General features: G+C 34.9%; 1 protein-coding gene across 30 annotated transcripts in view; it reads right to left on the reverse strand.

The window, feature by feature from the left end:
- Window positions 1–14,555: 14,555 nt before the first annotated feature.
- NRXN1 (neurexin 1) overlaps window positions 14,556–18,453 on the reverse strand; it is a 1,071,808-nt gene continuing 1,067,910 nt past the window's right edge. For all 30 annotated transcript variants that reach the window (XM_024552822.4, XM_024552821.4, XM_045189458.3 and 27 more), the window contains one exon: window positions 14,556–17,521. In XM_024552822.4, the coding sequence (XP_024408590.1) occupies window positions 17,214–17,521 (308 nt within the window). In that variant the 3' untranslated portion in view covers window positions 14,556–17,213. The remainder of the gene's footprint in view (window positions 17,522–18,453) is intronic.

Below are 18,453 nucleotides of genomic sequence, written 5' to 3' on the forward strand. Positions count from 1 at the left end.
TTTAGTGCAAATTTTAGCTAAGGCCTTCTATATCCCTGAAGATCAAAGTGAGCTAATTTTTATACTAGATCTACAGTGAACAATAGACCAAAGTTATTCCCATGGTAGTTTAAAGATCCCTTATACTTATTTTCCCTTAGTTACATCCATTTCCAGTTTCTACATCCTTTTTTCCTGTCTTGGTTTCACCTTGCCTTGACCCAAATTTGACACTTATTTTTTTTTTACTGAATTTGATCCATTCAGCCCTTTACTGAATTTGATTTAAAAATCTACTCATACCTATACCTCAAGAGAATAATGATTTTGCTGAAGATTAATGAAGTTTAGGAATAGGAAGGATTTTTAACTGAGTTCTATGTTTTGTTCCCCTTCTTTCTTTCTTTTATTATTTAAGATTTTTATTTATTTATTTTTAGAGAGAGGGAAAGGGAGTAAGAGAGGGAGAGAAATACCAATGTGTGGTTGCTTCTCACGTGATCCGATGGGGGACCTGGCCTGCAATCCAGGCATGTGCCCTGACTGGGAATTGAACCAGTGCCCTTTGGTTCGCAGGCTTGCACTCAATCCACTGAGCCACACCAGCCACAGCTGTTCCCCTTTTTTGTTACCTACCTCCTCCTTTCAACTTATTTTTATTTTCTCTTCTCTCTCTCTTTTTTCTTTTGCCTCAGGTAGAATTGGATTCACTTGTTTCACTAAAATGTTGGCCATCATTGATGCCTTTAGTCAGTGTCTGAGCTTTTTGCCTAAGAATATCTGTCAGTGCTGGCCTTTCAAGAAAAGGCAGGAGACTTCCTAAAGAGATACTTTTATGAATAAAATTATCTCCATTTCATCACAATTGGGAAATGTGCTTCTAGGCTTTTCTAACACAGCAGGACCCTCTGGTGTCTATAAGTTGCCTTCCAAATGGACACCCTTTGACTTGTTTGCCTTGCCTGAGTAGGAAGTTGCTGTAGACTTGGCCAATTTAGTCTGCTAATGGCATAACATCCTGCTTGTGCTATTTGGGGAAGTCACCTTGCCTCAGACCCTCATTTGGTCACTTATCCCTGAGCATCCCTCTCTGAAATAGTTCACTCTTGTTCTCTACTCCATGTTCTGACACCTGAAATTTGCCTGAATTTATGAATCTGCTGGGATTTCCAGACTTCACTTTTCCAAGTTTCATTTATCTATTGTTTCTTGAGTCCAAGTTCTGCTACCATGTGAGCTTTTGATAAATATTTATAAACAGTGATGGATGTACTGCTCTCCCTGCTTTAGAAATCCATGGACTGGTTACTGCAGAGTGTGGTTGTTCTAGGCTATTTATTCTGCTATGCTAAGATGGAATCCTGCAGTACATTGAATTTTTTAAATTGTTACTTTATAATTATAGTTGATATACAATATTGTATTAGTTTAAGGTATACAACATAGTGATTAGGCATTTACAAAGTTATGGACATGCCCAGTGCCTGATGCCAAACATAGTAATTACAATTTTATTACCTACATTCCTATGCTGGATTTAACATCCCAGTGACTGCTAGAAATCTGTATGTCTTAATCCCTTTCATCTTTTTCACCTAGCTGGTGACCATCAATGTGTTTTCTGTATCTGTGAGTTTGTTTCTGTTTTATTTGTTTGCTTTTTTAATTGCACATGTGAATGTGATCATATGGTACTTGTCTTTGTCTGATATTTCACTTAGCATAATACACTCTCTGTCCATCCATGTTGTCGAAATGGCAAGATTTCCTTCCTTTTATGGCTCAGTAACATTACATTGTGTATATTCTCTAACCATTCATCTATTGGTGTATGCTAAGGTTGCTTCCATATCTTGGTTATTGTAGATAATGCTTCAGTGTACATAGGGATACATATATATATATATATATATTTTTTAATTAGTCCTTTGGATTTCTTCAGGTAAAAACCCAGATATGTAATTTCTGGGTCATACAGTAGATCTATTTTTAATTTTTAGGGAACTTCCATACTGTTTTTCATGATGGCTGCACCAGTTTGCAATCTCACCGACTGTGCACAAAGATTTCCTTTTGTGCACATTTGTCAACACTTGTTATTTGTTGATTTATTGATGATAGGCATCCTGACAGGTTTGAAGTAATATCTCATTGTGGTTTTAATTTGCATTTTCCAAATGATTCATGATATTGAGCATCTTTTCATATATCTTTTGGCCATCTGTATGTTCTTTCCAAGAAAATGTCTATTCAGGTCAATTGCCCATTTTTAATAGTATTATTTATTTTTTTGGTGTGAACTTGTATGAGTTCCTTATATATTTTAGGATATTAACTGCTTATCATTGGCAAATATCTTCTCCCATCTAGTAGGTTGTCTTTATATTCTGTTGATATTTTGCTATACTGCACAAAGGTTTTTAGTTGGAAAAGGGCCATTTGTTTGTATTTTCTTTTGTTTCTCTGGCTTGAGGAGACAAACCCAATATGTGTGTGTGTGTGCGTATAGCTAAGGATGATGGCAAAGAATTTGCTGCCTATATTTTTTTCTGGGTCTTACATTTAAGTCTTTAATCCATTTGGATATTATTCTTGTATATTGTATAAGAAAGTTATTGTTTTATTTCTTTGCATGTATCTCTTTAGTATTCGCAACACAATTTATTGAAGAGACAATATTAAACTCCTTGTATAGTTTTGCTTCCTTTGTCATAGACTAATTGACTATATAAGTTTGAGTTGATATTCTGGCTCTCTGTATGTCTCCTTGATGTATGTGTCTGTGTTTATGTCATTATTATGCTGTTTTGATTATTATAAGCCTTATAGTATAATTTGATATCAGGTAGTATGATACTTCCAACTTTGTATTCTTTCTCAAGATTGCTTTGGCTACTTAGGTTATTTGTGATTCCATATAAAATTTAAGATTATTTGTTGTAGTTATATAAAAAAATGCTTTTTGGATTTTGACAGAGATTGCATTGAATTTATAGATTGATTTGGGTAGCATTGACATTTTAACAATGTTTATTCTTCCTACCTATGAACATGGTATAGCCTTTCATTTATTTATATCTTCAAGTTTCTCTTCCATGTCTTATAGTTTTCCAAGTACAGATATTCTACTTCCTTGGTTAAATTCATTTCTAGGAATTTTATTTGTTTTGAAACAATTGTAAATGAAATTGTTTTCTTAATTTCTCTTCCTCCGAGTTTACTATTGGTATATAAAAATGCAACTGAATTTGAATATCAATTTTGTATGTTGCTATAGTCCTGATACATGTTTTTAGTTCTCATAGTTTATTGTTGGAATCTTCAGGATTCTCTATGTGTAGTTTCATGTCCTCTGTGAATGATAGTTTCCTTCTGTCTTTCCAATTTGGATGCCTTTTATTTCTTTTTCTTGTATGATTACTATGGCTAGGAATTCCAATACTATGTTCAATAAAAGTGGAGAAAGTGGATAGCTTTGTCTTGTTTCTTATCTTAAAGAAAAAGCTTTCAGATATATACCATTGGGTATGATGTTAGCTGCGGGTTTATCATATATGATCTTTATTATGGTGAGGTATGTTCCCTCTGTCCCTACTTTGCTGAGAGAATTTATCATAAATCCATGTTGGATTTTGTCAAATGCTGTTCTGCATCTATTGATGTGATCATATGATTTTTATTCTTCATTTTGTTTATGTGGTGTATCATTTCAATTGATTTGAGGATATTGAACCAAACTTACATCTGAGAAATAAATCTCACTTGTTCATGCTGTATGGTCTTTTTAAAATATTGTTGAATTCAGTTTTCTAGTATTATGGTCAGGATTTTTTATCTATGTTCATCAGTGATATTAGCCAGTAATACTTTTTTTATTGTAGTATCTTAGTCTGGTTTTGTTACTGGCTGATTCAGGCCTTGTAAAATGATTTTGGGAACTTTTTTCCTCTTCAGTTTTTTAGGCTGGTTTGAGAAGGATAGGTATTACTTTTTCTTTGCATGCTTGGTAAAATTCACCTCTGAAGCTATTTTTTTTTTCAGAATTTTTGTATGTTGAAAGTTTTTTGATTACTGAATTGATTTTGTTGTTTGTCATCAGTGTTTTCAGAATTTCTGTTTCTTCTTGATTCAATCTTGGATGATTGTACCTGGAGGAATTTATCCATTTCTTCCAAGTTGTCCGATTTGTTGGCATATAATTGTTCATAGTATTTTTCTTATATTCCTTTGTATTTCTGTGATTTCAGTTGTCACTTCTTTTTCATTTCTAATTTTATTTTGTTTAAAACATATTTTATTTAGGCTACTACAGTTGTCCTTCTTTCCCCCTCTTCATCCCCATACGCCCAGCCAGCACCCCATTTCCATAATCAGTCTCCTCACCATTGTCCATGTCCATGGGTTCTTTTAATGTGTTCTTTGACTAATCCCTGCACCTTCTTTCAATTAGTCCCCACTTCACCCCTCCCCACTGTAAGTCTCTTCCATGATTCTATGCCTCTGGCTTTGTTTTGCTCATTAGTTAATTTTGTTCATTAGATTCCTCTTAGAAGTGAAAACATATGGTATTTGTCTTTTACCAAAAATTTATATGGAACCAAAAATGACCCTGAATAGCCTCAGAAATCTTGAGAAAGGGAGTCAGAAAACAAAGAAGAACAAGTTGGAGAGATCACATTACCTGATATCAAACTATATTACAAAGCCACTATTATCAAAACAGCCTGGTACCGGCATGAGAATAGACACAGATCAATGGAGCAGAACAGAGAGCCAAGAAATAAACTCAGGACTTTAGGGTCAATTAATATTTGACAAAGGAGTCAAGAGCATATGATAGACTAAACACAGTCTCTTCAATAAACGGGGTTGGGAGAATGGGGCCGGTACATACAAAATAATGAAAGTAGACCACCATCTTATGCTGTACACCAGAAAAACCTCAAAATGGATAAAAGACTTAAATATAAGTTGTGATGCCATAAAAATCCTAGGGGAAAACACAGGCAGTAAAATTTTGTTATCTCACATAGCAGTATTTTTGCTGATGTATCTCCTAGGGCAAATGGGACAACATCAAATTAAAAACCTTCTGCACAGCTAAAGAAACCATCATCAAAATGAAAAGGGAACCTACTGTGTGGGAGAACATACTTGACATTGATACACTGGATGAGGGTTTATTCTCCAAAACATATAAAGAACTCATATTGCTCAACACCAGAAAGACAAACAATCCAATTAAAAAATGGGCAAAGGACTTGAATAGACACTTCTCCAAGGAGGACATACAGAGGGCCCAGAGACATATGAAAGGATGCTCAGCATCACTAGCCCTCAGAGAGATGCAAATTAAAACCACAATAAGATATCAATTCACATCTGTCAGAATGACTATCATTAATAAATCAACAAACAACAAGTGCTGGCGAGGATGTGGAGAAAAGGGAACCCCAGTGCACTGCTTGTGGGAATGCAGATGGCTGCAGGCACTGTGAAGAACAGTATGCAAGTTACTCAAAAAGCTAAAAACGGAACTGCCTTTTACCTAGCAATTCCACTTCTAGGAATATGCCGGTAGGATCCCAAAACACTGATTCAAAAGAATTTATGCACCACTGTGTTTATAGCAGCACTATTTACAGTAGCCAAGATTTGGAAACAGCCTAAGTGCCCATCAGTAGATGAGAATATAAAAATACTAGTACATTTACACAGTGGAATACTACGCAGCAGAAAGGAAGAAGGAATTACCTTTTGTGACAGCATGGATGGAACTGGAGACTATTATGCTAAGTGAAATAAGCCAGTTGGTGAAAGACAAATATTTCTGATTTTATTTATATGGGTCCTTGCTTTTTTTTTTCTTAATAAATATGTCTAATTTTGCTTATCTTTTTGAAGAACCAGCTCTTGTTTTCATAGATGTTTTCTATTGCATTTTTAGACTCTCTTTGACATTTTTGCTCTGATCTTTATTATTTCATTCCTTCTACTCATTCTGGGCTTTGTTTCTTCACTTTTTTCTAGTTTGTTTAGGTGTAAGTTTAGATCATTTATTTGAGATTTTTCCTGATGTCGAGGTAGAATTTCTCTCTTAGGACTGCATTGGCTATGTCCCATAGAATTTGGATCATTCTGTTTTTATATTCACTTGTCTCAAGGTATCTTGACTTTTTTCCCTAATCTAATTTTAACCCATTTATTTGTTTAGTAGCTTGTTATGTAACCTTTGTGTGTTTCTGTGTTTTTCAGTTTTCTTCTTGCAGTTGATTTCTAGGTTGATACAGTTGTGGTTGGAGAAAGAGCTTGATATGATTTAAATTTTATTGAATTTATTGAGACATTTGTTTTGGCCTAACGTGGTTGATTCTGGAAAATGTTGCATGTATATGTGAAAAGAATGTATAATCTGCTGTTGTTGGGTGAAGTGCTCTAAAAATATCAATTAAGTCCAAATACTGTAATGTTTCTTTTAAGGCCATTGTTTCCTTGTTTATATTATGTCTGGATAATTATTCTCTGATGTCAATGATATGTTAATGTTTCCTACTATTGTTGTTTTACTATCCATCTCTTTTTTTGTTTCCATTGATATTTGCTTTATATACCTAGGTGTTCTTACTTTGATGTGTAGATGTTTTAGAATTATATCCTTTTGTTGGATTGATCTCTACATCATTGTAAAATGTTCTTTGTCTCTTGTTAGAACCTTTGTTTTAAAGTCTCTTTTGTCTGATATAAGTACTACCCTAGGTTTTTGTTTTTCTAATTTCCATTTGTATGAAATGTATTTTTCCATTCCTTTACTTTGTGTGTGTCTTTTGACCTGAAATGAGTCTCTGGTAAGCAACATAGAGATGAGTCATTTTTAAAAATCTATTCTGCCACCCTGTTTTTTGATTGGATATTTTAGTCCATTTATGTTGAAAGTAATTATTAATAGATAGGTGCTTATTTCCATATGCTAATTGTTTTTTTGTTGTTGTTGTTTTCATTGTTCTTCTCCGTTCCTTCCTTCTTCTCTTGATCTCTTCCCTTTTGATATGTTGGATTTCTTTACTGGTTTGACTGGATTCCTTTATCTTTTTTTGTGTGTGTGTATATATATATATATATATTTGTGTTTTCTTGTTTATGATTACCATGAATTTTATATCTATATATTCATATATATCTACAGCAGTCTATTTCAAGCTAATAGACATTTAGGTTAATTGAATTCTACCAGCACTGCATTTGTACTCTCCCCTTTTAATTTTTTGATGTCATTTTTAAATTTTTGCTTGTATATCCCTTTATTATTTATTAAAATTTTAATTAATTTTTCTACTACTGTAGTTTAACTTTCATTTTAGCTTTTCATGTAGTTGATTCACTGTGATTATTTTATATTTTATATGCCTTTACCAGTGAGAAGTTTTTTTGCCTCACTAATGCCATCTGTTCTCCTTCTGGGGCAGCCTGCCATGCATGCACAGCCATGCTTTGCTATTTCTGCACTCTGTCCAGGTGGGGCCTCCCTGTGCACAAGCACAGCAACACCTCACCCAATCTGCATGCGGCAGCCCTGTGTGTAGATGCCACAAAGTTTGGGTAGCTCTGTACTTGCTTCAGGTGGGCAGTCGCACATGTGCATGCAGCAGGGCCTTGCTGTCTCTGCACTTTCTCTGGATCGAGTGGTTGTGCTGGTAGGTACCACAGTGTTTTGCTAGCTCCACACTCTCTCCAGGAAGTACAGCCTTATGTGGACACTCAGCAGCACCCCACTACCTCTGCACTATTTTTTTTTTGGACACTGTAGGCAAATTCTGTTGCATTTTGCAAGCTCCACACTCTCTTCAGGTGGGGTAGCCCACCTGTCACATAGCCCAGTGGGTGCCTGAAGCAGCCCTCTGCTGTACCTGCTGGATCCATCACCAGGTGGAGGGGCCCCTTATATGCATGCACTGGTGCCCTCCTGTTTGTTCTGGGTGTAGCTCTAGGAGGGGTGGCCGGGGATGCATTCCAGTACCCTGCAGGTCAGCCAGAGAAACTAGATTCAGCTCATGTGCACTGCTTGTGTGCATGGGAAATGGTGCTCACTGGTTCTTCCAGTCCTGCGCTGTTTCCTTAGCTCCTGGAGAGTTCTCAGTTTCCTGGTCTTCTCTGTGCAGCCTTTCTTGCTTATTGTGCAGAAGCTGTTCAATTAGCTCACAGTTGTCTCTCAGGGGGAATGTCTCTAAATATAGGTGTATATTTGATGTGTCCTGTCCAGGGAGGAATCTCAGCGTCCACCTATGCTGGTCCATCTTGGACCTGCCTCCCGGGCTATACCAAATTTATGGAATAAACATCTCAGCAGCACCTCCACATTCCTGACTTAGTGATAGTTTTTTATAGGTACCTTAAAGTAATGATTTGGTTGAAATACTGTGGGCACAGTTGTAAAAAGAGATGGTTCTGGTAAAGCTTGAGAAGCTGAGAAAGATAAGGATGTGTTGAATATGAACTCACATAAATTTGACTTCCACTATGGGTGATGCAGGTAAAATTTAATCTGAAATCTAGGTTATAACTCAAGGTTCTTCATTATGTCAGTCCTGTCACAGCTGATAGTCAGTGATTAATACAAGAATTGGATGTGCTAATTATCATGTAAAATAAAGAAACCCTAATTCTCTCACATCCTGGAAATGCCACTTCCCAAAGATGGAAAGCACTAAAATCATAAGCTGGAATCACTACAAATGCCCAATAATGTCATGGTTTCAAATTGGTGGTTCCTATAGTTAGGCGCATGTTCATTTCATTAGATTATATGACAGACATTATGGAGAAATATTTTGATTTTTCATTATAAAGAGTAGCCTAATGCAAAGTTACACACTTATACTGAATCAGGAGAAGATGAGCAAAATAAATAAGATTCTCTAACATGCCTATTGCTCAAAATCTGATCATGTTTTCCTTACAGAGACAAGGTCTAAGATGTTCTTTATCTCTATTACATTCATTACCCAGAGAAACTGGGAGAGCAATTGATACCATATGTAGGAACAGTAGAGACATTTTGAAGGAAAGTGGGGATACTGAAAGACTACTTCTAGTATCTTTTATTCCTCAGAGGGATTGTAAGTATGTTAAACATACTGCTAAGTTTTCAAGGACCATAGACCACATATAAAACAAAATGCATAGGTATTGATGTACCAAGGAAAACATAAACACCTAGAAACAATATAAACAAGATGAGTTGTGACAATGTAAAGAAACAAATATATATAAGTATGAAGTGTTTCATTGAAAGTTAGTTTCATGAATTCTTTTCATTTTTATAAAACTTGGATATTTTACTAGATTCGGTGGCATTTTAGGTACTGGCAATTTTGAACTCAGTAACATTTTGAGATAAATGAAGATTTCCAAAAAGAAACACATGAAAGATTTAGAGATAAAATCTGATAAACGATATATTATTTAAAATGAGAAGAGATTTATATAGCTGATCTAGCATAGATAGTTCAATTCCAAATAAGGAATTGAATCAAATATTTCATAGTAGGTCTCATCTAGAATTAAACAAAATCCCTAGATGAGAAGAAAAATTGACAAAGGATTTGAAACTATTGTCTAATAATTGAAAAAAAAATACTAAACAGAAATATTCCTAAACTTGTTTTAGTGGTTGTGCCAGAATGAAAAGACAATAAATGTAAATGTAGAAGACTTGAGCTCTGGGACTGGCTTCGCCTGACTCTGCAAATCAGCCTCTGTGAGCCCCAACTATGTCTTTAGGAAATGAGTGACAATAATTTCCCTGGCAACTTTAAGGGATTTTTTTTTACCAGTGTCAAATATATTGAAGTAATTGGTTTCAAATTCATTAGTCTGTGATGACTTCTAAAAATGTGAAGTATCATTGAGAAAATAGCTATACTTTTTAAATTTATACACTTATTTTTTCAACTAGGGCTGAATTTCTACTATTTCTTGCTTTTTTATTGTTGTTCAATTATAGTTGTCCCAACTTTTCCCTCTTTACTCTCCCCTGCCCCACCTACCCCCCAGTCAATCCCTACCCTTTTGTCTATTACCATGGGCCCTTCATATATGTTCTTTACAAAGACCATATATTTAATATTTTTATGAATTAAGTTTTGTAGAGAGAATTCAATTTTAAATGTATTAGAAGGATATGGTATATAAAGGCATCTTATGGAAAATCATTTTGTGAAACTAATAACTATCTAGAGTTTCATATACTAGATTCTTTCAAAGTCAAATATATTGAAAGGTCCAGAATATGGAACATTTCACACCATAATAGCAAGAAAAAAATTGTTTTAAGAATTTTGTCTTAAAAAATAAGAATCTTTTCTACTTTTTTGATGACTCACATTTTGTTCAAGTCAAATTTATTCGATTTAGGTTTTATCATTTTTTTGTGAATAATAAGCTATTTAGGGTATTACACAGGAATAAAGTTAAAGATAGTGAGAAATACCAACCTAATAAAACCCTTTACCCATAATTATTTCATCTGTTTTATTTGCTGATACTTATTTCAGGAAGCTGATATGGTGTGTACCTCGTGTTTCTCATAGAGTTCAGTAGGTTCAAAGAAGTAGGTATTTAATGCATTTTAATTTGAGCACCCTCAGTGATTAAATTGTTAGTGTCAAATTGTATAATCATGCGACAATCCATTTTATTTCTCTAGCTAAGAGTTCATTCTGCCCCTAAATAGTTTTCTATATTTTATTCTTTATAAACATGTAATTGTAGAAAACTTTAATTTTTGACATTTTTCAATACATGAAACAAATCTGAAAAGCAGAATCTCACTTTTTTCCCGTGGCATTCTTTGCACCTGTGCTTACAACTGGTGGTGTTGAGACCATCCTGTGAGGTAGTTCTCTGGTCCTCGCATCCTCAGCTCAGCTTTTAGATTCCTCACGCATTTCTTAGTTACCAGTTGGAAGTTCAGATGTCATCTATAAATGTCCACATAAATAACTTATTTCATAGACTAGGTATCTTCTAATGTGCATTGTCCCAGTGTAAACAAATGCCTATACTTTGCAGAAATCTGTCTGAATGCAAAATGAGCATTCATACCCACTCCCCACAATTAAAATTAAAAAATGTTCAGGAAACTCAAGTTGTGCTGTTTCATGGAAATTGAACTATGACATACAACACTATTTCTACACAATTTGTATGACCTAGCAAAAATCACCAAAAACTTTGGGTCAGGTAATTTTGATTTTAATCAAGCTAAATTAAATCAGCTTGGTTTCTGCACAGATTATCATAGGTTTGGATGATTTACAGAAGTGAACATTTTCACTCTCTTCCCAAGAAAATACTCCTCTATGTATATCTGCCACGTTTTATAACTATTGTTAGAAGTTAGCAACCCCTGGTGCCCAATCATTGGGCCCTGGAGGTCTATGCTTCACAGATCGAGTCCTTAATCTGTTTACTAATAAATGTTATAAAGTCACCATCTTTGAAAATTTGTGCATTTTTAAGATAAGCTAAATTATATAGCCTTTAACTTAGACATTAAAAGAATGTGGATTGTTCCCTCATTACATTTAAAAGTCATGAGTTAATATTAAGAAAGAAATAATGTATCTAGATTGAAGTGGTACAAACGGTTTAAGCAATCATGTTCAAATCTTGTGCTATGGAAGAAGAAAATAAGTACAAAATCATGCTTTTCTGTCAGAAGATTATTTTCAAAGTCCACAATTTTAAAAAAGTTGTCAATTAAGGGTCTAAAGACTTCTGGCCAAGATGGAGGCATAGGTAGATACACTTTGCCTCCTTGCACAACCAAAAGGACAACCACCAATTTGAAAACAAAAAACAACCAGAACTGCCAGAAAATCAAACTGTATGGAAGTCCAACGACCAAGGAGTTAAAGAAGAAACATTCATCCAGACCAGTAGGAGGGGTGGAGACACACAGCCAGGGCAGAAAAGACACGCAGCTGGTGGCCCCACATTTCCATGTGGATAAACTGGGATGAACAACAGGGGAACAAGACAGATCTTGCAACCCAGGGTTCCAGCATGGGAAAAGAAAGCCTCAAAACCTCTGGCTATAAAAACCTGTGGGGATTTCAGTGGCAGGAGAAACTCTCAGACTCACAGGAGAGTTCACTGGAGAGACCCATGGGTTCCTAGAATGTACATAAACCCACCCAACCTGGAATCAGCACCAGAAGGGCCCAATTTACTTATGGGTAGTGGAGGAAGTGACTGAATACCTAAGTCTCCACCCCTTACAACATAACAGGTGCACTGAGACAAAGAAATATGGCCCAAATGAAAGAACAGATCAAAGCTCCAAAAATAGAACTAAGCAATGAAGAGATAGCCAATCTATCAGATGCAGAGTTCAAAACACTGGTAATCAGGATGCTCACAGCAATGGTTGAGTATGGTCACAAAATAGAGGAAGAAGTGAAGGCTATGCAAATGAAATAAAACAAAATATACAGGGAACCAACAGTGAAGGGAAGGAAACCAGGACTCAAATTAATGGTCTGGACCAGAGGAAGAAATAAACAGTCAACTGGAACAGAATGAAGAACCAAGAATTCAGAAAATGAGGAGAAGCTTAGGAACTTCTGGGACAACTTTAAACGTTCCAACATCTGAATCATAGGGGTGCCAGAAGGAGAAGAGTAAGAGCAAGAAATTGAAAACTTATTTGAAAAATAATGGAGAACTTCCCCAATCTGGCAAAGGAAATAGACTTCCAGAAAGTCCAGGAAGTTCAGAGTCCCAAAGAAGTTGGACCCAAGGAAGCACACACCAATGCACATCATAATTATATTACCCAAGATGAAAGATAAGGACAGAATCTTAAAAGCAACAAGAGAAAAGGAGACAGTTACCTTCAAACAGTTTTCATAGGACTATCAGCTGATTTCTTTAAAAAAAAACTTGTAGGCAAGAAAGGGCTAGAAAGAAGTATTCCAAGTCACAAAAGGCAAGGACCTACATCCAACAATACTCTATCCAGCAAAGCTTTCATTTAGATGGAAAGGCAGATAAAGTGCTTCCCAGATAAGGTCAAATTCAAGGAGTTCATCATCACCAAGCCCTTATTATGTGAAATGTTAAAGGGACTTATCTAAGAAAAAGAAGATGGTCAAAAATATGAACAGTAAAATGATAACAAACTCACAAGTATCAACAACTGAACCTAAAAAAACCAAATTAAGCAAACAACTAGAACACGAACAGAATCACAGAAATGGAGATCATATGGATTATTAGCAGGGAGCAGGGAGAAAGGGGGAAAAGGTACAAGGAATGAGAAGCATAAATGGTAGGTACAAAATAGACAGGGGGAGGTTAAGAATAGTATAGGAAATGAAGAAGCCAAAGAGATTATATGCATGACCTATGGACATGAACTAAGAAGTCAGGAATGTGGGTTAGAGAGGGGATGCAGGGCAGAGGGGAATAAAGCAGAAAAAATTGGGACAACTCTAATAGCACAATCAATAAAATATATTAAGGAAAAAGTTGTCAAGGAACTAAAATGTACAGAAAGTAAATGGTGGCTATCTGATTTCTAAAAAGTCCCTTTGCTTTTGCAGAAAAAAAAAGTTATATGGAAAATAAACAAGTGTATTTCTTTATACACTTGTTTCTTTTATATATTTCCTTTTTGACATTTTATCATATTTATTATTATTATGAAAAATAACAGTATACAAGTATACCTTTTCTTTGCAGTTGGTTGTGCCAGGCATATTAATAGTTCTTATTATCCTTACTATCATAAGGGTTGGTATTATTACCCTTACTTTATTTATGAGAAAAGGGAGACAGAATCTTTAGGTAACTTGTAGCTAGTAAGTGATAGTGTTAGAATGTAACCATGGATTTACTTAACATGAATTACATTACTTTTTATAGAGAAAACCATATTTATGAAATCATCTTTATGTTTTCAACTAGTTCTATGAGTTTATAATCTCATGATAGCAAGGTTAACAGATGTAAACAAAGGTACATTTTAAATGGCTGTATCTTTAAGTTTATGAGTGTAGCGGTGCTTAGTTAATATTAAAATCCAGGAAAATCAGAGTTGGTATTCTTCCCCTACTTGTCTTAGGTTGGTTTTCCTTTCAAATGCAACCTTCTGTGCTATTTTTGTCTCCAAATGATGTCAGATATATATTTTTTAAATCAAGAAATCCACAGTTGTATTAAGAAATATTTTATTAACAAAACAGTAAATTCCACTTGCTTAGCATTTCCAATAATGGATAAATTGGCCTTGCAACAGAAAAACAAAACAAAACGAAACCCTTAGATACCCAGTCACACAGAGCACTAGAATGGGAAGGTCATGTGGTCATTCTTTGATGTTTTAGGGATTGACCACATCACACATTATTGTAGTATTTTTTTTAAAAAAGGCAACACATTACATGAATAAAAAAGAAGCAGACTTGATCATAAAAGTTACAGTCTAGAGATGTAGTCAAATTTATGCCAGGTAGTGTGAAATCCTCTATTAACTGCAAACTATGCATGGAACCCTGATACTTTTGGTATGAAGATACTTGGGGTTTTATTCACGTCTTTTTCTCTCTCTAGCTCATGTTCCTCTCTTTTCTTTCTCCATTTTAAAAGAAAGAAGAAAAAAATTGCTAAATTTTGTGTAGGCCAATAACATGAGCGGTATTTTTACTGACAATATTAGATTACATCATTACATGAAATTTTAAAGTTTATGTTGGAAAGAAACATTGAAATCAATCCCAGACAACACACTTCATAGATATACTGCTTAACAATGCTCTTATTTTCTATCAGATTTTAGAATCTTTCCAGATGGAAACTAGGTAAAGTTGCGTAGATCAAATGGAAAAGCAGCTATTTATTTTCATAACCTCAAGATGTAAATTAGTGGTTTTATATTTACCTTCTTATTTCACTGGCTTTCCCTGAGTAAGACTGAATGAGAGGAGGGGAAAAAAGACATGAATTTTTTAACCGAGCAAATTTTTAAAAAAATTTGAAACACAAGTAACGGATATTAAATTTTAATTTTATACCTCTACTTTCTAGGTCATGAAAAGCCTTTAAAACTTTTTGTATGCAACGATTTCTTGGCAACCACAGATAGCGGTGATTTGCTATGAATTGTACATGTTTCTAAGGCGCTGTATGTCTGAAATCCAGGCCGCTTCTTGGCTTTATTTTTTAATCAACTAAATATTACAAAAGGCGTTTTGCATTTTTTGCCTTTGCTGATTAAAGCTAATTGTAAAGGTATTCTTTTCTTCTATGAAATCTAGTATCATTTTAGGAGATGTTGAAGTAATGCAACCAATTTATACTGAGGCATCAATCTAATAATGCATTTCCTTTGCATTACCTTCTTCTTTGATAATTTATTGCTATGAACATCATTGAAACAATATGCAAAACAAGTGTATAATCTATACTTTCCTACTATTTAATGTGTGTTAAATTAGAACATATAATGATATATATATGCAAAACCACAAAAGTTAAAATATAGTCAATAATCAACAAATAGAGAATGGTTTTTAAAAGGATAGTAATACAGAATCAAAAATTACTGAAAATACTTTCTTAGCTGAGAAAGTGTTTACTTTCCAAAGTGTTTATCATACACATGAGGTTCAGAGAAAAAAAATATAATTTTATTGGAAACAAAGTTTTCAATTGCAGCAACCAGGGTTAAGATGTATATCAACTAATTTTGCTCTGTAACCTCCCCACATAATGGTTCATATTCATGTAGCAAGATATCATTGATATTCTATTGGATAAGAAAAGGTTCCATTTCATTAGGGACTAAAATATTCTGGGAATTTCCTGGGAGCATATGATCTTGATGAAGATCACTCCATTTGATATCAATACCTTGGCACAACTACCTTCCTGCTTTTCAATTTGTTGGTAAATATTTGTTAGTATATATATGTTTAGTCTTTCATCGTATCTGATGGACTATCGGGATTTGTGTGTGTGTATCTGTGATTGTGAATAGTGAATGTATGAGGGGAATGTATTTTGGGAGAAAAAGATTATAAGATACATATGTATATATTTTACCTTCTAATTCACACCTTTCATACAAATACTAAAACTTAATTTTAACAGAACGAAGGCTGTACATGTAAGAAAAAATGTAGCTGAATCTTTTTATATACATTCATACATATCTTTCTTAGAATAAACACTACGTTGTAACTTTATTTAAAAAAGTAAGTAATTGTGGCAATTTATTGTGATGGCAAAAAAAAAAAAAACCAACCCTGAAATAATTGTTGCTCTGACATCATAAAACTCCCTATACTTAGCAACACTTATAACATTGAATTTACCAAAAATGGCTGAAGAGCAGAGATATATTTTGCATTTTCTATACAACAGGCTATAAAACGTCACTTACCACGGTCCAGAAAGCACACGGAGATGGATTTTATATAAACATGTGTAATAACATATTAAGCGTGCATGAAAATTCCCCAGTGATTGCATCTATGCCCTCTTGTTTTTGTTTTGAGATTTTAGTGTGAAAATGTGCCTTATATTTCACATTGTTTTGAACATAAGGCCTCCATACTACTTTTTTCCCTCACAGTCAGAAAGGGGCTTTTTGAATGTATTCCTACACAAGTCTTCAAAAAAGCCAGCACTTTGTTTCAAATGCAAGTTCCAACCACTGCTCCATTTGCACCAGGCAGCGAACTCTTACAGATTTGCAGGTCGAGTCACTCAAAAGGACACAGTCTTCTCTGGCAATAGGACTATCTGACTTGTCAGGAAAGCGCTAGCACTTTGGCTAAATCCAGGATCATAGGTAGCTTCTTTTTTTGTGTGTTGTGTTTTGTGGTGGTGTTGTGTTGTGCCTCGATGTTGTAATACTCCTTTGCTTTATGAATGCGTGCGGTCATCACTGTCTTTTAGAAATGTTCCAGCAACATAAAGACAGGCAGAGTAAATGAAAACACTGTGGATGTTAGGGAATTTATTGGCCCCTGCTTTTTTTTTTTTCTTTTTTGGAGAAACAAGAGCATGAGATACTTGTTTTTATTTTTTAAAAACAGTCTTTCCTTCCTGATTGCATTCCCTGTCTTCTTTTGTATGTGCTTCATAAAAAGGAAAGTAAATAAGTTTATATTATGTCTCAGATAAAATGAAGACTATTTCTATACAAGGGTCCTTTTAAGATCTTGGAATCAGACATAATACTCTTTATCCTTGTTTTTCTTATTTTTGTTGGCGCTTTTCGCACTGCTGGGTTGTTTCTCCTTCACAACAGCCCCATTGGACTGTGCTGAGTTACTGATGTAGTTTCGACTCTCGTCCACGTGGTATGAGCCTTCATCCCGGTTTCTGTACTTGTACATGGCGTAGAGGAGAATGAGGATGCACAGGGCGGCAGCGGCTACTATCCCCACCACCATGCCCGTGGTGCTGCTGGACTCCCGGATCACTTCTGCTGAGCCTGGGTATGGCTCTCTTCCCCCTGCTCGGGTTGGGTTGGCTATAGGAAAGAGGATGAGAAGAAAACACAAAGTGATTATCGAGTTCACTGAAAGCTCAAGATGTATATTGACATTTACCATCTATTTCCATGCCTAATGGAACAGCATCTACTGCTTTAGGAAACGTATACTGCTGTTGAGTGTAGGATCCCCGTGCCTGATGGTCCCTAAAAACTGGACACTATGAATCAAAGCACTTGGCAAGCGACTGGCTGCCATATTTTCTTTCTTATAGATCAATTTCATTAACAAGGTCTTGTAAGTGCAGCCCCAAATATGCTCCAAGTACCTCTAAAGGGCCATGTTAACGTGTTAGGTGAAAAACTATAAACCCAACATAGAAAATAAAATCATAATGACCCCACATTATAATATTAGAGGGTATCAATTTAAGAATCAAAATGATGTTAAAATAGAAGAATGCAGAGGTAACTATAGACTCTGAATCAGGATAGCTAAATTTAGGATTATTTATGTGATCATGTTGCCTCATACAGTATTAAATATCATATCGAACAATAAGATAATCCAGACATTTTGACTAATCTAAATTCATGGTTGTGAAAGTGTGATTTTAGTCATATCTTTACAAACTAAAACACATCTAATTCCTTTTATGTTAGAGGTTTTTTGTTTACATAAGTATTATGTATGTATGTTATTCATCTGTTGGTAGAAGTTGAATGATCGCCAAAAGTAAATTTGGGAGGATAAAATAAGAAAATATTTTCCCCAGTTCTATAGACTATTTAGATCGGTTTTGAGTCAGAATTCAGTACCTAACAGAGAATGATAAATAAAGGACTGGCTAGCCCACTTTTATTCAGCTGGAAAAAACCTCATTCAATCTTTCCAATGTCTGAAGAGTAAGAAAGCTCTTCCTTTGGAACAAGAAATGGATTACAGGGTGCTTTAATGTCTTCTCAAAGGC

Source organism: Desmodus rotundus, chromosome 5, assembly GCF_022682495.2.
Source record: "Desmodus rotundus isolate HL8 chromosome 5, HLdesRot8A.1, whole genome shotgun sequence".
Lineage (NCBI taxonomy): Eukaryota > Metazoa > Chordata > Mammalia > Chiroptera > Phyllostomidae > Desmodus > Desmodus rotundus.